Raw genomic sequence first — 23,578 nt, forward strand, 5'->3', positions numbered from 1 at the left:
GTTAACATTTAGCAAAGCCGGAAGAGACAGAATACAACATAACCAAGAAACCAGACAAACATACGGGAGGGATCGCAGCGTCCCCCAGATGGACTCAAAGATTTTACGGTAAGTAACAAAAATTCCTATTTCTTTCATCCATCTGGGGGACGCTGCGCTGTTACTTGTGGGATTTCCTAAAGCAAGGTAATGAGAGGGGGGAGACATGAACAGCATAGCTGTCTGTAAAATCTGACGCCCAACAGAGGCAGTCTCCAAACCTAAAGTATGGAAACGGTAGAACTTTGTGAAGGTATGCACGGAAGACCAGGTTGCCGCTCGACATAACTGCTCGATAGACACCACCGCGCACAGCCCAAGAGGCTCCAACAGCTCTAGTCGAATGAGCCCTCAAAGAATCAGGAACAGGTAACGCAGAGGAAACATAAGCCTGTCGAATAGCAGAAGTAACCCAGCACGCCACTATTTTTAGAGGCCGGACAGCCACTCTTGGGCACATCAATCAATAAGGTATCCGTACGTCGAATAGATTCTGTACGGGACAAATAAATGCGTAAGGCTCTAACATCCAATAACGCCAAATGGCAATCCCCTCCAGAAGAGCCCGAACAAACGCTGGAAGAACCATGTCCCGATTCATATGGAAAGTACACACAACTTTAGGCAAGGAAGGCAGGCTTCGTACGCAAGACCACTCGATTGTTGTGAAAAACCAAAGGTGGTCTGAAAGAAAGCTCCACTAACTCTGAAACACGCCTAGCCGAAGCAATGGGCAAGAGAAAAACCACTTTCAGAGCAAGAAAGCGCAACTCAACAGAATTCAATGGTTCAAACGGAGGCTTCTGGAGAGCCTGAAGAACCAGATTTAAATCGCATGGTGGAACCGGAGGTACAAAAGGAGGTTGAATCCTGAGTACACCCTGAAGGAAAGTCTGAACCTCCGGAATGAGAGCCAATCTTTTTTGAAAAAGTACCAACAGTGACGAAACGTGTCCCTTAAGGGAAGACAAACGAAGTCCTTTAGTCAGACCATCCTGGAGAAAAGACAGACGAGGTAAACGAAAGGTGCGGTGACAACCCACGCTTTTCACACCAAGCAAAGTAAATACGCCATACTCTGTGATAAATACGAGAGGTGACTGGTTTCCTAGCTTGAAGCATAATTTTTACCACTGGTCGAGATAACCCTTTAGATCTTAAAATGCTGGATTCAAGAACCAAGCCGTCAAAGCCAGACGATCTAAATCGTGGTGGTGACAAGGACCTTGTAAGAGGAGATCGGGTCGTAGAGGAAGACGGAATGGTTCCCCGACCACCATGCTGCGAGGGAGTGTACCACTGACGAGGCCAGTCCAGTGCTACAAGAATGACTGGGAGACCTTCTCTGCGGATGTGTTGAAGTCGCGGTATCAAGGGAAAATGGTGGGAACACATATCCCAGACGAAATTGCCACGGAGCCGTCAATGCATCAATTAGCGTTGCTTGAGGATCATGAGTGCGAGAGTCGTACCGAGGTAACTTTCGGTTGAGGTGGGGATGCCATGAGGTCGATGTCTGGTGTTCCCCACTGAGACACCAGGGTCAGAAAGACTTCTTGATGAAGTTCCCATTCCCCCGGATGTATCGTGTGACGGCTTAAGAAATCTGCTTCCCAGTTGTCCACACCTGGAATGTGAACTGTGGATATGGTCGGAATCTACCTTTCCGCCCACTGGAGAATGTGTGACTTCCTTCATGGCTCTCCAACTGAGTGTTCCTCCCGGTTTATGTAAAGCTACTGCCATGTCGTTGTCTGATTGAACGCATACTGGATGACCCCTGACACTGTCCTGTACCTGAACCAGAGCATATCGAATTGCTCTCAACTCTAGAATGTTGATCGGTAACTTTGATTCTTGACAGCTCCAGAGTCCCTGGAGATGCTGAGATTGAAACACCACCCCCTCAACCGATGATGCTGGCGTCCGTGGTGACCACCATCCAAGACCAAACAGTGAATGGTGCCCCCTTGGTTAGATTGGGACTGTGAAGCCACCAAAGTAGAGACTGTTGAGTCTGAACCGACAGCCGGCACAATTGCAAGTCCAGATGTGGACCTGTCTGATTCCAAGAGCCCAGAATCTGAGCCTGAAGGACCCGAGCATGGAATCTGGCATATGGTACCGCCTCGAACGTCACCTCAATTTTGCCCAACACCTGCATACATCTGAGAACCGAGACCATCGGTAATTGCAACAGGGAGTGAATCCTGGGCCTAAGATCCTGAAGTTTGTCCTGAGGTAGAAAAACCTTCTGACTTCTTGTGTCGAACAGTAGACCTAGAAACACCATCTCCTGAGAGGGGGCCAGGGAAGATTTCCAGAAATTCACAATCCATCCGAAGGACTGCAGAGTGGTCATGGTGTGTTGTAGGTGTTGTTGAAAAAGTCAGGCGACGGAGCTTTTAGTAATAAGTCGTCTGGGTAAGGTGTAATGTTGACCCCTTGACATCTGAGGATCACCACCATGTGACCCAATATTTTTGTAAATACTCGAGGGGCCGTGGAAAAACCGAAAGGAAGACCCTGAAACTGGAAATGGAAGGCTCTAGTGAGAACCTCAGACGTTTATGACCCGACCAAATTGGGGCATGGAGATAGGCGTCCCTAATGTCGATAGATGCCAAATACTCCTCCGGTTCCATGGACACGAAATAGATTCCATTTTGAATTTCTGGACAGAAAGATATGGATTCAGGCATTTTAGATTTAAAATGGGGTCGAAATGAACTGTCCGGTTTGTTTACTAGAAAGAGACTTAAGTTAAAACCTCGACCGCGTTGAAGTCTGGGAACTGAAAAAAATAACTCCCTGGGGTAAATAAAGCTGGGCGTTCTATTTAAGATGGGATTTTGCCCATAGCAATCAGATTCTACTTCTCATTTATCTTGCACCTTTAGAAGATAAAACCTGGAATCTGATTGGTTGCTATGGGCAACATCCCATCTCAAATAGAACTCCCATCTTAATAAATTTACCCCCCTGTCTCAGAAGCGTGGAAGTAGCCTGAATTATAGCTGATCATCTGGAGGGATCACTTGGGAGAGGAGTGATGAAAAAGCGGTCTGGAACACGTTCCTCAAGATCAAAATGTAACCTCGGGTTATGACTCCAATCATCCACCGATCCGGATGCGGCAGGAGCCACACCTCTTTGAACTGTAGTATCCACGCTCCCACCAAGGATCACTCCGGTGAAGCCCCCGCGTCATGCGGCAGGCTTGACTGCCGCTCTGCGAGGTGCCTGTGCGCCCTCACCACGGTATGTGCCTCTGCGTGAAAATCTCAAAAAGGCTCGAAAGGACTGGAAACTGCCCTGACAGAGTATGAAAGGATCGAAATCTAGTAGTTTTTGGACTTCTGAGGAGCAACTGGAAGAAACGGACTCTTACCACCCGCCGTAGTATCAGAGATAATCTTCTTAAGTTCTGAACCAAAGAGGAACTCTCCCGCAAATGGAATCGCTGTCAATGTCGGTTTTTAATCAGTCAGCATTCCAAAACACAAAGCCATAGCGCACGCCTCGCTGTAACCACTAGAGCAGATATCCGCGACTGTAGTGAGGCAGAGTCTAGCAAGGCCTCACCAACAGAAGCAAGAGCCTCAGATCTGTTCAGCTAGCTGAATAGCCTCTGATGGGTCATCAGACTGCATGCCAGATATCAACTGGGCCAACCAGTCATCAACAGCCTTAAGGACCCAGAGAAATACCCGATAAAAGCAAAAATGGATTTAAGAATAGCCTTAATCTTCAGATCTGTTGGATCCTTTAACGTCACTGACTGTACCAAAGGGATTACTGTAGCCTTCGCCAAATGAGAAATAGGACCATCCACTTTCGGAGCAGTTTCCCAGAACTGTGCGTCTTCCTCTGCAAAAGGATACAAAAATCATAATTTCTTAGGAGCCTGAAAGCGTGAATCCGGCTTAAGCCAAGGTTCTTTCAAAATTTCAGCAAAATGAGTATAAGACGGAAAGACTGTTACTTGTCTTTTCTGACATTTGAAGAGACCAGACGAAGCCTCCGCCTTATCGTGAAGATTAAGGGTCCGACGGACGGCCTCAATCTTGTAGATAATTCCTCTTCTTCCCAGGCGGAAGCATCCTCCCACTCAGACCCCAGGTCACCTTTCTCCAGGGGAGCGGATACCGGATCTAAGTCCTCTCCTGGAAGGTGATAGCGGGTAGCGGATGTTGTAGTTTAGCGGCCGCTGAGCTTGAAGCAGTCACAATCTTGTTAATAGACTGTGATAAGTCTGCAATACCCATATTTCTTGCCCATGGTGGCTCCATAGCAGAATGACCAGAATCAACACCTGGCTGGGATTGACGCAAATCAGCAATAGCATCGGCCATGTTCCAGGCCCATAGAGGGACGGACTGATCAGTTGATACACTAGGCTGCTCTACTGTAGGTGTCACAGAGCATGCAGTGCAGAGCGAACCAGGATCCGTGCTACCCTTTGAAAGCTTTGAACCACACTGAGAACAGGCAAAATACACAGCTGAGCATGTCTTCCCTTTAGTAGATCTGTCCTGTTTGCTGGCCATTGCTAATTTTGATCAGTGGCTTATTAAGTAAACGATAACCAAATAAGGAAAAGTGACAGTGGTTCTATAGAAGGTTAAACCTAAAGAAATGTCTCTACTTATGCTGTAATGTTGTGTACCCCTCCTGTAAAAATAACAGTGCGAGTAATAAAGTAACCTAAAGTGAACTATACTCCACAAGAACCAAAAGCTTAGCTATACTTGCTATTATGCTGCTCCCCGCCTGTGAACTATACAGGGTGAGATGCTGGATCCTGTCCCGCTTCCACTCCGGCAGTAAACAAGAAGATGGCGCCTGAGGCTGGGTCCTGCCCCCAGAGTGAGGATGGCGGATGGGAAGACGCTGCAGGGCGGGTAGGCAAGGAGTGAAGACGTCACCTCCCCGCTGAGCCCCGCCGCAGCTACCGCCCCCTCAGCAACCTGAGCGCCATACGTCCCCTTTCGTGAAGGGACCGTTGCGTTCTAAAGGGATGCACGCCGTCAAACTAGCGGCGGTGATCTGAGCGATCCCGTCCGTTAGTGCTGCCGTGCACAAAACAGCGCCCTCCCCCCAGTCAAACAGTCCCCCACACATACCACATGAGAGGGGAGAGGGGTCGTCGGTTACTTAAAACATTAATGAAAGTAACAGCCCACCGCTGCAAGTTGTGGCTGTCCTACCTAACAGATTCCAGGCTCAGATCAGAGGAAGCAATGAGCAAGCCCCAGTGAAAGTATGGTGACTTCCCAGAGGCCAAATAGAGTGGGTAAAATCCATAACTGACTAACTCCCACTCCTCTTACTCCCTGTACACAGGTGACAAGTATAAGTATAGCTGAAAAACCTAAAAGAAATAAATGAAACCTAACAAATCTATAGACAAGGAAATCTGTGCCTGTACTCCTCAGGCACAAAACTAAAACGGAGGTAATCTAGTGGTTGGCTGGAGATGGGAGGGGTTAGAGGGGGGAGGAGTTAGTTTTGATAGGTTCTGCGCCAAACTCCCACCCCTCACACTCTAACCCACAAGTAACAGCGCAGCGTCTCCTAGATGGATGAAAGTGAAAATAATTCCAATACGTTCAGCTAATCCTCCTGCCACATAGTTACCAATTCCTGTGTGACAAGAGTCACAGCCTAGCGTCTCTGGTACACTGTGAGTGGCTTTGAATGTGACTAAGACGCAATACTTAAGGAAAGAGCACCCTGCGCTACCTGTGTCGGGAGCTTCTAAGTCACGCCACTCATCTTGCGCTGTTACGACGTCAAGCCACACTGTGTGCACGAGGACACATCTATAGATGAAATCACAGGCAAGTGACAGACACGTCAGGCTGGGTAACAAAGCTCGCCCACCAAGAGAGGTAGGTTAGGCTGCAGGAAGGGAGGCATTCTTTCCAGAGCCCTGTCAAGAGCCTGAGCATCGGGATTCCGGGGTCAGTTTTATGACCGCCGACATCCCATATCACACCTTCATTGCTTTTGTCTGCTCTTTTTTCCACTCATTGTCAGAAGTTTGGTTGGAGGGGGGGGGGGGATGGTTTTGTTTTTTTTACTTCAAAACAGGTTCTGCATAAATTCGATGTGGCGAACAATGCCAAAGTCCCAGGTTATTCCGGTGTCACAGTGGCTAACTAAAGTGTCACTGAACAATGAGAGATCCACTTTAACGCACTTGACGCCTTTTAGTAAATACAGCAATCTAGGTTTGTGGTACTATTGTAAATATACAGGATGCTAACCAATTATCTTCACAGAATAAGAACACTCCCATTTTACCAATCATAGGTTCCGCCTCCCTTAGTGCGTGGATTTTCTCCTCCAGCGTTACAAAATCATCGGTAGCGTCCTTTAAAAATATCTGTTTGTCCTGTGTGACAAAAGAAGGCAGGTTATAGAGCACAAAGTTAGTAAGCAACACCACAACCTGCAGCCCTGGCAGTCACATGATTGGGAAATTCTTTGCTAAATACCCAAAAGTTAATGAATGATCTCCTATGTTAACAGAAATGTACACAGCTTATACAGTAAAAGGAGACTAATGGTGTCATTTACCTGAACTTGAATGACATCTGTTTATGAAAAAAAAAAAAATAGTCAATACCTACCTGCTTAACAGCCCATGCCACTGATTTGGATATACAACTTCAATAATGAATTTTAGCGTATGTTTTCTGTACCCACCACATCTTTTCAAAATAGGCAACTATGTGCCTTAAAGAGTTTCTCACTGGTCAGACTGAGGACACGTTCGCTACCATCACCTGCAAAGTACTTTGCACGTGGTCTTCCAGGGATAGTACGATTTGGCGGAGAGAGAATATCAGGGGGGACTCGGATCCTGTGGGGTGGGAGGATGAGTCTCCTAGTTGGCCAAGTGTTCAGGACTTAATTCTTCTAAATAGTCAAACCTTGGATTTTGAGGACCCGGTAGGACCTACGGTTTCATCTGTATCCTTAGTGAAAAGCCAAGAAGCAGACTGTCCAAATGCCATTCCCCCCCCCCACTTATATGAATTCTTTAGGGGTGGCGTGGTAGAAGTTTGACTTTAACAGGTGCCAAGTCACCTTGCTTCATCACCCTATGCCTTGAGAAAAATGGGAAGTTATCCCTCGGATGCACCCTTAACCAGACTTACCAGTGCTCCCACCATCGCTCTTCAAGCTTTGGCTTTGTTAAAAGACAATTGGGATCGGAAGTGTGAACTGGTGGACACGTCCATTTTTGTTACCGCATGGGGCTTTCCTTCGGCTGGTCTTAGCCACTGCTTGAGCTAACAAGGCAGCTGAGAAATGGGCAGAACATTTGGGTTGCAATACAAAACTTCTAGATCGAATGGGTTTCCTCTTGTGGACCATACTAGGGCTTTTCAATAAGAAAACCAAAACTTTTGACTCAGACTTCTCTTTTACTAAAATAAATTCGGAAAAGGAAAAATCTCTCACTGCACAGGCAAAAGTATTCTATTACGATAACATTAGTGCCATATTCGAAATACAAGGTAAGTATACAAGTTTTGGAATGGTGGTGCTTTCACAGAGTAATTTAAGGATTCAAAGTATGACAGAAACCCCTAGGGGGTAAAGGGTTAAACTCTTTGGGTGGTCAAGCACTCTGTTGAAAAAAAGCGTACGTTTCGCGGGGTGGGGACCCGGCGAAACGTACGTCCAAGGAAAATGAAGAGTTCTTGTAGGTCCGCAACTTGCACATAGCGGTCATCCCCAGCATGAATGTCCAGTATGCTTCCAGATAAAATTTTAATCTGGTTATGTTACATCTCGTGTTTGAAATGGTGTCTGTCAACAGCAGTAAATTTGCCGGGATACTCCACAAAACACGCAGCATACTCAGTCTTATGCTAAATGCTTCATTTCATTTATGCTTTTTTTAAAGGAATAGAAATGCAATATTTAATTGTTCTCCAATAGAGTTGGTCTATGTTAAGCATTCTATTTTTTGTTACCGCTGATTGATTTTTTTGTTCGCTACTCTAACTAGACTTTTCTGGGTATTAAACAGCTACTTTGTCGACTATACTAAACCTGAAATTTTGATCATTCAGATATTTTAGCTACAGTGTTTGTGAACCTGGCACAGTGATAAAAGTATGGGCAGATAACCTAGTGACTGATAACACCATAAAATTCTCACCATAGAATTTTGGTGGTTTATTTAAACATATACCAAATTACATCAGCACTGTGATCTCCTTTTCTTCAGTCGGTGATAAGGGTAACCCAGTAATTCTCACTGGCTGAGCCGATTTCTAACAATCACAACCAAAGGCAGAAAGAAAAGTTCCCTATTCTCTGACAAACTATTTTTCTAAGGAATGGCACCAGTAGGAGTCTCTCAACCACCATTCAGTGCTTAGGCAAATGGGGGATAGCAGAACTCAAACCAGTAGTCACGTCTACTCTATCTACCTGGTTATTCCTATTGTCATTTGACAAAACAAAACCCTTGTACACATTTAAAAAACAAGGGAACGGACCCGATTGCTTTTATAACCATTGAGTGTTTTTCTATTATGCATGTCTATGAATGTGTCTGTCCATATTTCACCTAAGAGAAAATTTGTTCATGATATATGTAATAACTTGTGTGTGAATATTTACCCTATCCTAGGGATTTCTAATAGTCATTATTGAAGGTCACATTTTAATTCCTTATATACCCCTTTTCTCTAACAAAAGAAGAGTGCTTGACCACCCAAAGAGTTTAACCCTTTACACCCTACGGGTTTCAGTCTTGCATTGAATACTAAAATAGAATCTTAAATACCTACCAGTAAATCCTTTTCTTGTTTCTCATAAAGGATATTAGGGACACATTAGTACGATGGGGTATAGATGGGGTCCAAAGGAGCCGGTGCACTTAAAATTTCTTCAACTGGGCGTGCTGGCTCCTCCCCAGTATGTCCCCTCCCACAGGCAGTTCTAGGCAAAACAGTGCCCGAAGGAGAAAGGACAGACTCGACAGAAGGAAGATAAGAAAGTTGAGTGGTGAGATTTATACACCACCACACAAAAAACAGCTGGCAACAAGAAACCGCAACCGCTGAACAGGAAGACCAGCAATGGCTGGCAGCAAACCGTAACAGCTGAACAGGTCACAACGAATAGATAACCTGCAGACAAGTCACCGCACTAAGGCGGGCGCCCAACACCCCTTATGGACTACGAGAAAAGGATTTACCGGTAAGTATTTAAAACCCTAATTTCTCTAGCATCCATAAGGGCTATTGGGGACATATTAGTACGATGAAGACGTACCAAAGCTTTCAGAACGGGTGGGAACACGTGGAGACGTCTGCAGTACCGCCTGCCCAAACTGGGTATCCTTTTTGGCTAGGGTATCAAAACTGTAGAAACTCAAAGATGTTCTTCCCCAACCAGGTAGCAGCTCGGCATAGTTGCAGGGCCGAGACTCCACGGGCAGCCGCCCAGGAAGACCCCACCGATCTTGTAGAGTGGGTCTTTAGAGACTGTGGAACTGGTAAGGCTGCCAACACAGGCCCGTTGGATACTAATGGGTCTATTCATACAGAAAACGAAAACAGAATTGCTACTTATAACTATACATCGCATCACTTCGATGCGATGAATAGCTGTAATAAGTAGCAATTCATGCATACTTACCCTTGCGCTGCGGTGTCTGGGGCTCCTGCGGTGAGGTCATCTCCAGCGGCCCCTCCCTGTGATGCGGAGTCCAGCGGCAGATCCCTTTGCGCATGCGCAGGGTGTTGACCTCCCGGCAGGCTGCAGTGGTTGCTGGGAGGTTGGGGAGCGGAGCCAGCGCGAGGTGCAGAGCAGCGATCAGGGAAGCATTGAGCTTCCCTGATGTCTCTGCACTACAGTTCAGGTTACACCGTCCTGAGATGGCGAACCTGAACTCCATGTAGAAGCGGAAAGCAGAGCTTTCCGCTCCCTTATGAATCGCACTCACCATACAAAGGTATGGTGATGCGATTCAGGCACAGAGCGGGGGTGCCGCTGGAGAAGTCAGACTTCTTCACGGTAACCCGCTCTGTGAATTGCAGTAGGCAGAGAAAAGCCCTGTTTAACACAAAACAGGGTTTTTCTCTGCTACATGAATAGACCCCTAAGTCTGAGCCAACGAGCAATGGACTGCTTTGAAGCAGTACAACCCTTTTTCTGTGCATCAAATAGCATGAACAAAGCATTAGTCCTTCTGATTCAAGCCATTCTCTTGACATAGATCTTCAAGGCTCTCACAGCATCCAATGCCTCCAGAGGAGCAGAAGGGCTAGAACTGGACGGAGCAATAGGTTGGTTCAAGTGGAACGCAGAGACGACCTTCGGCAGGAACTGTTGCCTAGTCCCGAGCTCCGCTCTGTCCTCATGAAAGACCAGGTAAGGGCTTTCACACAATAAGGCACCTAATTCCGAGACGTGCCTAGCAGAAGCCAGGGCCAGTAACATCACTATTTCCACGTGAGGTACTTATCTTCTACCGTCATTAGTGATAAAAACCAGGAGGAGGACTGTAGAAAATTCACCACCACATTCAAATCCCAAGGTGCCGTGGGCGGCACAAATGAAGGTTGTATGTGAAACACCCCTTGCAAGAAAGTCTGAACTTCTGGCAACACAGCCAATTTCTTCTGGAAGAAAATTAAGAGCTGAAATCTGGACCTAAATGGAACCCAGACATAAGCCCTTATCCACGCCAGCCTGCAGGGAACGCCTCAAGTGGAACTCCACAGGCAGATATGTGCGTTCCTCGCACCAGGAGACGTACATGTTTCAGATATGGTGATAGTGTTTTGACGTCACAGGTTTTCTGGCTTGCACCGTGGTGGCAATGACCTTTTTGGAAAGGCCCTTGTGAGCTAGGATGTTCCGATCAACTTCCATGCCGTCAAACGAAGCCGCCGTAAGTCCGGGTAGACCAACGGTCCTTGCTGAAGATCCCTTCTTATTGGCAGAGGCCAAGGGTCTTCTACGGACATGTCCAAAAGTACCGCGTACCAAGTTCTCCAGGGCAATCAGGATTGCCTGAACTTCTGGAGCTGCCGCGGGATCAACGGAATTGGAGGAAATATGTAGATCAGCCGATACGGCCAGGGCAACGTTAGTGCATCTACTGCGCTCGCCTGAGGGCCCCTGGTCCGCGAGCAATCGCAGCAAAGCTTCTTATTGAGGCGAGATGCCATTATATCAATTTGTGGGCATCCCCACCTATTTGTTGAAACACCTGAAGGTGTAGCCACCACTCTCCTGGGTGAAGATCGTGACGACTCAGGAAGTTAGCTTCCCAGTTGTCCACTCCCGGAATGAAGATTACAGACAGTGCTCTTGCATTTTTCCTTTCTGCCCAGAGGAGTATCCTTGACACTTCTCGCATGCAGGCCCTGCTTTTTGTCCCTCCTTGTCGATTGATTTATGCCACTGCCGTGGCGTTGCCCAACTGAACCTGATCCCTTAGAAGAGGAGAGGCCTGAATCAGAGAATTGTAGATAGCCCGAAGCTACAGAATGTTGATCGGAACCATCTGCCCTGGAACGGAGTCCCCTGGGTGAAAGCAACCCATCCTCTCAGACTCACATCCGTCGTGAGGAGCATCCAATCTTGAATCCCAAAGCTTCGGCCTTCCAGGAGGTTGGAAAACTGCCGCCACCACAGGATTGAAATCCTGGCCTGAGGAGAAAGTTGAATCATCCAGTGCATCTCCAGATGTGACCCAGACCACTTGCTCAGGACATCCAATTGAAGTGTTCTTGCGTGGAATCTGCCATACTTGATTGCCTTGTACGAGGCCACCATCTTCCAACAATCTTATGCAAAGATGGATGGATATTCGAGCAGGTCGGAGAACCGTGCTGACTATCTCCTGGAGTGTCCTCGCTTTGTCCTCTGGGAGGAACACTTTCAGTAGCATTCCCAGGAACAGGAGCCACCGAGATGGCAGCAGGTGAGGCTTCTGTAAATTGAGGTTCCACCCACGGTGTGATAGAAACTGGATAGTGCGATCTATATGGAGCAATAGAAACTCCCTGGAGTTTGCCTTTATCAGGAGATCATCCAGGTAAGGGACAAATTTGACCCCCTGGACTCTGAGCTGAAACATTTCCACCATCACCTTCGTGAACACCCTCGGAGCTGTAGACAGGCCGAAGGGTAATTGCTTGGAACTGGTAGTAATCGTTCAGTAGGGCAAACCTCAGATAAGCTTGATGAAGAGGCCAAATCGGGATATGGAGATAGGCGGCCTTGATATCCAGGGATACCAGGAATTCCTGTTCTTCCAGGTCGGCAATCAATGCTCAAAGATTCAATCTTGAAAACCCTCAGGTAAGGGTTCAAGGATTTCATAATCAAAATGGGTCTTACTGACCAGTCTGGTTTTGGCACTACGAACAGGTTGGAGTAGTAACCCTGTCCTTGTTGCCATGGCACTGGAAATGACTTGTGACAGCCAAATTTTTGATGGCCAGGAGCAGCGTAGCACGCGTGTATCTTCCAAAGCTGGCAAGCTTGATTAGAAAAATCATTGTGGAGGAGCACCAAACTCCAGCTTGTATCTTACTCAGGCACCCTGGCAGGAACTCTCCCAGATGTGGCTGAAGTGACGCAACCGAACTCCCAACTCAAGGTCCCCTCGGAGTGGGCGTGCACCTTCATGTTGAGGCTTTAGTGGTGTTCTGTTCCTGTGAGCTGGCAACAGCCGGTTTCTTAGGCTTACCTCGGGTGCCTCTAGCCGCACTGGAGGCACCTATGGGCCTAGATCGAAATCTGGTGGACCGAGTAGACGGCCCCGGGTAGGTCCGACTAGCTGGTGGGGCCCCCCAGAGGGGAGAAATGTGGATTTCCCAGCAGTAACCTTAGAGATCCACACATCCAGTTCTCCCCCAAAGAGCCATTCCCCTGAAAAGGGAAGAGACCCACTGACGCAACCATAAGGCCCTGTGCGCTGACACAGCCATAAGCAGTGGTCCAAGCATTAATATGGTCTCTCTTTTAGAGAGTCTCACAATACACGAGCGGTGTCCTGAATGTGTTTTACGAGAGTCACTATAGCAACCAGGGAATTATCCCCTGAGAGGCCCTCCTGTATCTGAGTAGCCCACGTATGAATAGCATGTACCATCCAGCAACCTGCTATGATCCGCCGTTGAGACATACCTGCCGCTGTGTAGATAGACTTCAGTGTGGTCTCTATTTTTCTATCCCCAGGGTCCTTTATGGTAAAGGAGCCCGGGGCAGGTAGTACCGCCTTCTTAGAGAGGAGAGACACAGATGTCCACAGCCGGGAGTAGCTCCCAGAATTTTCTGCCTTCAGGAGCAAATGGGAAAGTGTGCAAAAACCGTTTTGACACTTAGTATTTCTTGTCTGGATTCTTCCAGGCTAACTTAAATAGGTCCTCTAATTCTGCAGAATCAGGGAAAGTGTTTTGTGCGAGGAAAAACGACTGCTGTGTCGCAGCGTCCTCCAGAGGCAGTTTTCACACATCCCGTATAGCTAAAATGAGGTGTTCAATACCCTGTGCTGAAGGGGGATCTCCACCAATGGTGTCCACTTCCTCCCCATCCTCTTGTATTGCTTCATCAGAATCTGAGAGTAAGGCAGGCAATCCACGTTAATGTGGGAATGAAGAGCTGGGGTGATTGGGGACATCTGCCCTAGCAGCCGGGTCTGCAACAGCATGCTGTAATTGTTGCGTTTTATTGGCATTAGCAATGAGCTGAGATGACATTTTTGATTGTACCTAGCCAGGAAGGCTCTGGACCCTCCCCCACAGCCTCCTCAGTGATTTGTAAGGACTGACTGCATTGTTCACATGAAATGGAACCAGATTATAGAGGGGAGATTCTGGTGTTACACACACACTGCACAACTTGTGTTTCACCATGCTTGCTGGAACAACACAGACAAGTAGAATGCAAGCCTGTCCTTACTGTATGTGAGGGAGAGACCGAGAGAAGGCACCAGCACAACTGAACTACCAAATAGATATAGATATCTAGATATATCTATATATTTTCCCCAAGGGGACAGAACGTGCACAATAGCGGCTCTCCCCGAGATACACCCTGCTCCAGTGATCCAGCGTGTTCCTGCGTGTCTGGAGGAGCTTTGTGAGGCTGCTGCTGCTGTGCAGAGGAAGGCGCCAAAACGCTGCTGAGCCTGCTGAGGTAGCGCCGTCCCCTGTAATGGCGCCAGACCTGCAGTGATTTTTATACTGGCAATGTCTCCCAAACAGTGTAAAAACCTAACAATGCAAGTTTCCTTTAACTACTGCCAGTGCACACAGGGGGCTATAGCGGGTCCACCCAGAAGGGTCCCAAATGCCTACCCTGCGTGTCAGCCGAAGTATGAACCGGGGGACCCCCTAGCAGAGCCCCCCCCGGCTTGTACTCCCCACCGATGTCACCTTCAGGCAATGTTAGGGGTGTGCGGCGTGCTGCGATCGCGACAGCCAAGGCGCAGTGCCCCTCTAAACAACCATCTCAGAACGGGGAAGCGGCTCAGACACCTTGCAAGGCCAGTGACCGCCTCCCTCCTCCCCCCTTCAACTCCCACAGTGCAGGCATGCTGTTGCCCAAACAGCATACCGAAAATAATAAGTTTGAAAATAAACTGAAGAAAACTCTGGAGCTTCAGAGATGTGCATCCTCTCATGAGGGCACTTTTTTCTAAACTGCCTGTGGGAGGGGGCATAGAGGGGAGGAGCCAGCACACCCAGTTGAAGAAATTCACAGCGCACTGGCTTCTTTGGACCCAGTCTATACCCCATCGTACTGATGTGTCCCCAATATCCCTAATGGATGCTAGAGAAAATAAATGTGTTGGGAGTAGAAGGTTTGCCTTACTGACTCTACAGTCCTGGACCATACCATTGATGTTCTGGCCTATATGGGGATGCAGCCCTTGGGATTACAGCTTTGCCTGTTACAGTCAGATGCACTTTGCGGGTAAGATGCTGGGAGGTGGTTACAGAATCTAAGAAGGGGATCTTGAAGGCATTGCATTTTGCTTGCTCTATCCTTTTGGGGCACGTATTGTTCCATCATTGCAGATTCCCCAGGTGGAAAGAATACTTTCACACGGGTCAATGCTGCAAGACCAAGGGGCCAGTGATTTAATTCCTTTCGGATCTAAAGTAGAACAAGTAAAATCCTTTTGTGGCAGCTTCCGTGGTGGTCATCAGGTAGGTTTGCAGTTGGGATGGGGCAGGCACCCTAGTCCCAAGCCTGCCAACAAGCAGTGATGATTGTTTGTCCCCACCAAGATCAGTCTGGGATATGGGCGCGTCTACATCAGACTTAGTGGACAGCTTCTATATCGGATTGTTAGGTGAACAGTATCATAGGCAAGGCTATATCCTAGACCTCGCTGAACCTCCAACCCTGATGCTTCTTCAGCACACCTCTTCCAAAGAGCGAGGTCAGGGGCATGCCTTTCAGCTTTTACTCTAATGGTTCTATGTTTAGATACAATTTCTATTCTTCTGTCCGATTCTGAACCTCAAATGTACACCTGGGTCCCCACGTTGAGGATGGAGTCCCTCTGTTCTGTGATCCATTCCATGGAGTGTAAAGAATCTCAATTCTATGGACATCAATGAGGCATGCGTGCACATCCCTATTTGGGAATGGGACATCCCCCCTGCTCAGATTTGCAGTGGGCAGTTCTCATTTCCAGTTCTGGGCTATACCACATGGTCTGGTGACTGCTACATGGATCTTCACAAGGATTATGGCAGTGATGGCTGCATTTTGTGGTCACTTTTATTCCATACCTCAATTGATGATAGCGAATATAGAGATGCATGACTGGGTAATGAATTACCCCAAGACTCAAGTCTGCAAGTACCGGTGTCTCTTCTTCTAAACAAAAATTGTTCTGGGTCTTTTTGCAAATATATAATTTGCTCATCTTGTGACAGGTGTCAGTGCTCTTGGCCAGCACTCAAGAGTTAGTTCTCGGTGCATACCTATGCATGGGAGAAAAGTATTTTACACTGAGGCAGTCCATTTGTGAGCTTCCTGCACGTTGGGCACAAGCAGATCCTCACCAAGCCAGCTTTTCAGGCAGTCTCTTCTATGGTTGTATCCCATTGTAGCGGAACTGGACCCTCATCAAGATAAACACCAGTCTCCAAGGTTGGAGTGCAGGGACGTTGAGTCTTCATTTGCATTGATTTTCCAAAGAAACGTCCTAAAAGGTGGGTACACACTAATAGATATATCTGCAGATCAATTGATCTGCAGATATATCTATAGACGGATTGGGCAGTGTGTTGAGCATACACACTGCCTGATCCGTCGGGGACTGACGTCATGAACTGGGCGGGCGTGTATGCACGCCCGCCCAGTTCATCTGTCAATCACCACCGGGCGCCGCAGCATGTGTACGGGCGGTCGGCCGACCGCCCCGTACACACACAGCGACGCGCCAATATATCAGAACGACGGAGTTCACAGACGTATCGGCCGTACACACTGGCCGACGGTCCCGCGATATATCGACCTTTAAGCCAAGAACATTTCTAAGGGCTCTTCTTCAGGCTCAGCCGTTCCTTCGGGATATACCTGAAAGCCCATCAGACAAAGTCACAGCTCTAAAGGACCCCATCCACTAGGGAGATTTATCTCAGCAATGAGTTATCTCCATTTTTCCTGCAATCTGGCCAGCAGCTTCCCGGGAGCCCTGCGATTGCTATTTGCTACTTGGGTGGATTTTTTTTTTTTTTTAACATGGGATTTAGCTCATGCAATCTAACGTTATTAAACCTATTTCTGTGCAATTGAGATAAATATAACATGGAGCACGTGTGATCTGAGACTGCAATGTGAGGCACACAGGAACGCACGAAAAGGACATGTAATGTGACACTTTTCATGCAATCCGTCTCAATCGCATAAAAACAGGCCATATCGCACTAGTGGATGGGGGGGCCTTAACATACATAAACTATCAAGGTTGAATCCAAAGCTCTCCTCAATGGCAGAGACGGCCAAGATCTTTTGCTGGGCAAAGAGGTACATTTGGAGATATCAGCAGTTTTCTTCCCAGGTATAGACAACCGAGTAGGCGATCATCTCAGCCAGCATGATGTTCATTCCTGGGAGTGGTACCTACACTCAAGGGTTTCAGTCATCTAGAACAGTGATAGGGTCTTCCAGAGGCGCTATTGTCTGGGTTATCTTTTACCACCAGTTCCAGTGATCCAATATGTCCCCGAGAAGGTCAAGACGGATAAAGGTTCCAGTTATTCTGGTGGCAGGAGACGGTAGATGAGCTCTTGCTAGTTTTTGATACTAGACCACTAGATACACTGCAAACTATGGGAGCTTTTATATCTTGGCATGAGTTTTACATTTTGTATGCCTATTTTTCATTTAAACCTTGTTTAATTTCACACAGCAGATTGTGTTATTGCATTGGCCTACAAATAAAGATTCTAGTGTGTGCACCTACTTTCACCTATGCACACCTTCACCTTGTATTTTAATAATTTTTTAATAAATGCATTCCTAGTTTTTAAATTATATTGTCTACATTAGAAATCTCTGGTCCTGGCGTTTACGCACGTACCAAACGTCAGGGATTCTTAAATTACTTTTTAAAATAGTAAAACCTTCATATTAAGAAAAATAAAATGAAAAGCTTAAATATGACACACATAAAACCATCAGCAATTCCCAAAGGAGAGACTGGCTTCCTACCATAACATCGCTAATAAAAGCAACACACAAAATTTCCTGTGTAACTGCCCTCAATGGAAATGACATCACATTTTGAAATTCCTTCTTTCCCAAGGTGACGGGGAGTGATGTCCTACACAGCAAGCACCTGAACAGTGAACTGCCTGGATGTCAGCCATGAGCACTAGGGTACGCTTTCCCATGATCCTACCTTACAGGAAGTGCTCTTTAAAAAAACGTTTTAGCTTTCATCATATAAACCAATTGTCTTCAAACCACGGCCCTCCAGCTGTTGTGGAACTAAACATCCCAGCATGCCTTAAAAGCAAAACTGTGGCAGGGCATGCTGGGATGTGTAGTTCCACAGGTTAAAGACCCATGGTATAGACCATACCCACTCTGGAATTATATAACTATATAGACGCACAGCATGCAATTGAGTACTTAACACTATGCTTCAACATAATTAAACGATATTCCATTTTAATGATTAGGTCTCTTTAAAAGCCATTAAATTCTCTCACCTGCATGTATTTATGAATAGCTCCCCGACAAATACCCTTGGGGATTTGGCAGAGCTGTAAAAACAAAAAAAAACAAATTATAAACGTAAAACGGGATTTAGTTAAATAGTTGACATGTGCGGTCCACAATCAAAATGTCATGTCTGCTGTAGATTTCTGACACAGTAGTAATGTTAGTTAAAGCATTTTAAACGTGTCAGCATTATAAAACTTTAAAAGATTACAGTAAATCATCATGTTTAAAGCTATAATGCTGACACAAGTAATATACTTTAAACATTACTACCATATCTGCATTCTCCTGTATACTTTTCAAATGTCTGCAGGATAAATGTCGACGAAGCATAAACACCATCAGTAAAGAAGAAGGAAAAAAAAAAAAAAAAAAGGGGATAAGACAAGTTTGAGATGAAAGAAAAGCATCCCTTTTAAAACAAAGGTAAACCGCCAATGGCCTAATAAAGCTGTAGCTGAGAGAACATAGAAAGAAAGAAAATAGGGTCTATGTATTCAGCCTTGAAGAGAGATAAAGGGAAGATAAACTACCAACCATCAAGTTCCTGCCTTTTTTTTTTTTTTTTTAACAAAGCTGTGACACAGCTAGAAGCTGATTGGCCGGTACTCTATCTCCAAGGCTTAGTAAATACACCCCATAGTGCCAAACAGAGTACATAATAAAACAGAAAAGCAATTAACTAAAGCAGACACAAAGTACCCAGCAGAGCGAGGTCGGGTGTCCAATGTTCTCAATGGAAATCAAAGAAAAGTATTTAACAGCGAGTTCCAAAATTCCTGTTTTCATATTCATTCCACGTGGGACACTACTCTAGGACGTCCAAATGTTCTCCTCATGGGAAGGAATCTGCTGCTTTTTAACCCCCACTTGAAAAGTACGTGAGGAGCTTCAACCTGCTCACTATCTGCTATGTTTAGGACCTTTTGAACTGCACGTACTAAATACATATTTACTAACCCCTCTACAGAATGGGATAACCCATGAACCTAACTAGACTCATTGGTTGCAGGTGTACCATATATAATAACCTCCTATGTGACATACTGCCTTCGGCACTGGGACCATAGTCAACCTTCCCCCACCCCACACTGTAATCGTGCCGGGGCAGATCAGAACTAAAAAACTCTTGCTCCTCCGGTTAGGACAAGAGAGTACCTACAGTCACCCGAGTCCAGAGCCTGCCCTGCCTGATGCCAAGTATAGCTCATAGGTGGCGGAAGTGGCTGGGTATCAGTAAAAGTACCCACAATCAAGAAAAAACAGCAAGGATTAAGCACCGCAAAAACACGCCCAGCTCTGACGGGCACTGGTAACAACTGAGGTACTGCTGGCCAATGGGGGTTTAGAGGGAGTAGCTTGAGCCGCCGAAATTTTTTTGGGTGTTTTTTTTTTTTTTTTTTTTTTAAAGTGCCTAACACTCCTTTAACGCTCCGTGTGCAACATCTAATACCCTAAAACATCCAAGTATCCTCTATGGAATGAAAAAGAATGACAATATTGTGTTATGAATGTGGAATTTGTGTACCTAGGGTTAGAGTTTCTCACAGGTTTATTTACCCTGTACTTGTACTATATTGTCTTTTACTGTAAGTCACCGGTTTCCCATTTTGATTTGTTTATGTACTATGTAATTTGTCACTGCGGCGCCATATAAAGAATAATTTCTATGGATCTAATAAAACTGGCAGTAACCAGAGACTTCACTTTCACTGCATTCGGAATGCCCCCTGCTGGAAGACATGCAAATAATAAGAATTTACTTACCGATAATTCTATTTCTCGTAGTCCGTAGTGGATGCTGGGAACTCCGTAAGGACCATGGGGAATAGCGGCTCCGCAGGAGACTGGGCACAAAAGTAAAAGCTTTAGGACTACCTGGTGTGCACTGGCTCCTCCCCCTATGACCCTCCTCCAAGCCTCAGTTAGGATACTGTGCCCGGATGAGCGTACACAATAAGGAAGGATTTATGAATCACGGGTAAGACTCATACCAGCCACACCAATCACACCGTACAACTTGTGATCTGAACCCAGTTAACAGCATGATAACAGATGGAGCCTCTGGATAGATGGCTCACAACAATAACCCGATTTAGTTAACAATAACTATGTACAAGTATTGCAGACAATCCGCACTTGAGATGGGCGCCCAGCATCCACTACGGACTACGAGAAATAGAATTATCGGTAAGTAAGTTCTTATTTTCTCTGACGTCCTAGTGGATGCTGGGAACTCCGTAAGGACCATGGGGATTATACCAAAGCTCCCAAACGGGCGGGAGAGTGCGGATGACTCTGCAGCACCGAATGAGAGAACTCCAGGTCCTCCTCAGCCAGGGTATCAAATTTGTAGAATTTAGCAAACGTGTTTTCCCCTGACCAAGTAGCTGCTCGGCAAAGTTGTAAAGCCGAGACCCCTTGGGCAGCCGCCCAAGATGAGCCCACCTTCCTTGTGGAATGGGCTTTTACAGATTTTGGCTGTGGCAGGCCTGCCACAGAATGTGCAAGCTGAATTGTATTACAAATCCAACGAGCAATAGTCTGCCCAGAAGCAGGAGCACCCAGCTTGTTGGGTGCATACAGGATAAACAGCGAGTCAGATTTTCTGACTCCAGCCGTCCTGGAAACATATTTTTAAAGGCCCTGACTACGTCCAACAACCTGGAGTCCTCCAAGTCACCAGTAGCCGCAGGTACCACAATAGGTTGGTTCAGATGAAACACTGAAACCACCTTAGGGAGAAAATGAGGACGAGTCCTCAATTCCGCCCCGTCTGAATGGAAGATCAGATAAGGGCTTTTACAGGATAAAGCCCGCCAATTCTGACACGCGCCTGGCCAAGGCCAGGGCCAACAACATGACCACTTTCCATGTGAGATATTTTAACTCCACAGATTCAAGTGGTTCAAACCAATGTGACTTTAGGAACCCCAAAACTACATTGAGATCCCAAGGTGCCACTGGAGGCACAAAAGGAGGCTATATATGCAGTACCCCTTTTACAAACGTCTGAACTTCAGGAACTGAAGCTAGTTCTTTCTGGAAGAAAATTGACAGGGCCGAAATTTGAACCTTAACGGACCCCAATTTTAGGCCCATAGACACTCCTGTTTACAGGAAATGCAGGAATCGACCTAGCTGAAATTCCTCCATCGGGGCCTTACTGGCCTCGCACCACGCAACATATTTTCGCCAAATGCGGTGATAATGCTTTGCGGTTACATCCTTCCTGGCTTGATCAGGGTAGGGATGACTTCATCCGGAATGCCTTTTTCCTTCAGGATCCGGCGTTCAACCGCCCTGCCGTCAAACGCAGCCGCGGTAAGTCTTGGAATAGACAGGGTCCTTGCTGGAGCAGGTCCCTTCTTAGAGGTAGAGGCCACGGGTCCTCCGTGAGCATCTCTTGAAGTTCCGGGTACCAAGTCCTTCTTGGCCAATCCGAAGCCACGAGTATAGTTCTTACTCCCCTCCGTCTTATAATTCTCAGTACTTTTGGTATGAGAGGAAGAGGAGGGAACACATACACTGACTGGTACACCCACGGTGTTACCAGAGCGTCCACAGCTATTGCCTGAGGGTCCCTTGACCTGGCGCAATACCTGTCCAATTTTTTGTTTAGGCGGGACGCCATCATGTCCACCTTTGGTTTTTCCCAACGGTTTACAATCATGTGGAAGACTTCTGGGTGAAGTCCCCACTCTCCCGGGTGGAGGTCGTGCCTGCTGAGAAAGTCTGCTTCCCAGTTATCCACTCCCGGAATGAGCACTGCTGACAATGCTATCACATGATTTTCCGCCCAGCGAAAAATCCTTGCAGCTTCTGCCATTGCCCTCCTGCTTCTTGTGCCGCCCTGTCTGTTTACGTGGGCGACTGCCGTGATGTTGTCCGACTGGATCAGCACCGGCTGACCTTGAAGCAGAGGTCTTGCTTGGCTTAGGGCATTGTAAATGGCCCTTAGCTCCAAAATATTTATGTGAAGTGATGTCTCCAGGCTTGACCACAAGCCCTGGAAATTTCTTCCCTGTGTGACTGCTCCCCAGCCTCGCAGGCTGGCATCCGTGGTCACCAGGACCCAGTCCTGAATGCCGAATCTGCGCCCTCTAGAAGATGAGCACTCTGCAACCACCACAGGAGAGACACCCTTGTCTTTGGTGACGGGGTTATCCGCTGATGCATCTGAAGATGCGATCCGGACCATTTGTCCAGCAGGTCCCACTGGAAAGTTCTTGCGTGGAATCTGCCGAATGGAATTGCTTCGTAGGAAGCCACCATTTTTCCCAGGGCCCTTGTGCACTGATGCACTGACACTTGGCCTGGTTTTAGGAGGTTTCTGACTAGTTCGGATAACTCCCTGGCTTTCTCCTCCGGGAGAAACACCTTTTTCTCTATCGTCCTAGTGGATGCTGGGGTTCCTGAAAGGACCATGGGGAATAGCGGCTCCGCAGGAGACAGGGCACAAAAAGTAAAGCTTTTCCAGATCAGGTGGTGTGCACTGGCTCCTCCCCCTATGACCCTCCTCCAGACTCCAGTTAGATTTTTGTGCCCGGCCGAGAAGGGTGCAATTCTAGGTGGCTCTCATAAAGAGCTGCTTAGAGAAGTTTAGCTTAGGTTTTTTATTTTACAGTGATTCCTGCTGGCAACAGGATCACTGCAACGAGGGACAGAGGGGAGAAGAAGTGAACTCACCTGCGTGCAGGATGGATTGGCTTCTTGGCTACTGGACATGAAGCTCCAGAGGGACGATCACAGGTACAGCCTGGATAGTCACCGGAGCCGCGCCGCCGGCCCCCTCGCAGATGCTGAAGCAAGAAGAGGTCCAGAATCGGCGGCTGAAGACTCCTGCAGTCTTCTAAAGGTAGCGCACAGCACTGCAGCTGTGCGCCATTTTCCTCTCAGCACACTTCACACGGCAGTCACTGAGGGTGCAGGGCGCTGGGAGGGGGGCGCCCTGGGAGGCAAATGTAAACCTATATAAGGCTAAAAATACCTCACATATAGCCCCCAGAGGCTATATGGAGATATTTAACCCCTGCCTAAATGCAATAAATAGCGGGAGACGAGCCCGCCGAAAAAGGGGCGGGGCCTATCTCCTCAGCACACAGCGCCATTTTCTCTCACAGAAAGGCTGGAGAGAAGGCTCCCAGGCTCTCCCCTGCACTGCACTACAGAAACAGGGTTTAAACAGAGAGGGGGGGCACTAAATTGGCGATATAAATATATTAAAGATGCTATAAGGGAGAAACACTTATATAAGGTTGTCCCTATGAAATTATAGCGTTTTTTTTTGGTGTGT

At 47.0% G+C, this 23,578-nt stretch overlaps 1 protein-coding gene across 3 annotated transcripts in view; it reads right to left on the bottom strand.

Moving 5' to 3' along the window:
- LOC134980365 (uncharacterized) overlaps nt 1-23,578 on the bottom strand; it is a 196,465-nt gene that overhangs the window by 155,861 nt on the left and 17,026 nt on the right. For all 3 annotated transcript variants that reach the window (XM_063947163.1, XM_063947162.1, XM_063947161.1), the window contains exons 3-4: nt 18,270-18,323; nt 6,349-6,439 (exon numbers count right to left, since the gene is read on the bottom strand). In XM_063947163.1, coding sequence (XP_063803233.1) covers nt 6,349-6,439; nt 18,270-18,323 — 145 coding nt within the window. The remainder of the gene's footprint in view (nt 1-6,348; nt 6,440-18,269; nt 18,324-23,578) is intronic.

The sequence above is a fragment of the Pseudophryne corroboree genome, chromosome 12 (genome assembly GCF_028390025.1).
Source record: "Pseudophryne corroboree isolate aPseCor3 chromosome 12, aPseCor3.hap2, whole genome shotgun sequence".
In the NCBI taxonomy this organism is placed as follows: Eukaryota; Metazoa; Chordata; class Amphibia; order Anura; family Myobatrachidae; genus Pseudophryne; species Pseudophryne corroboree.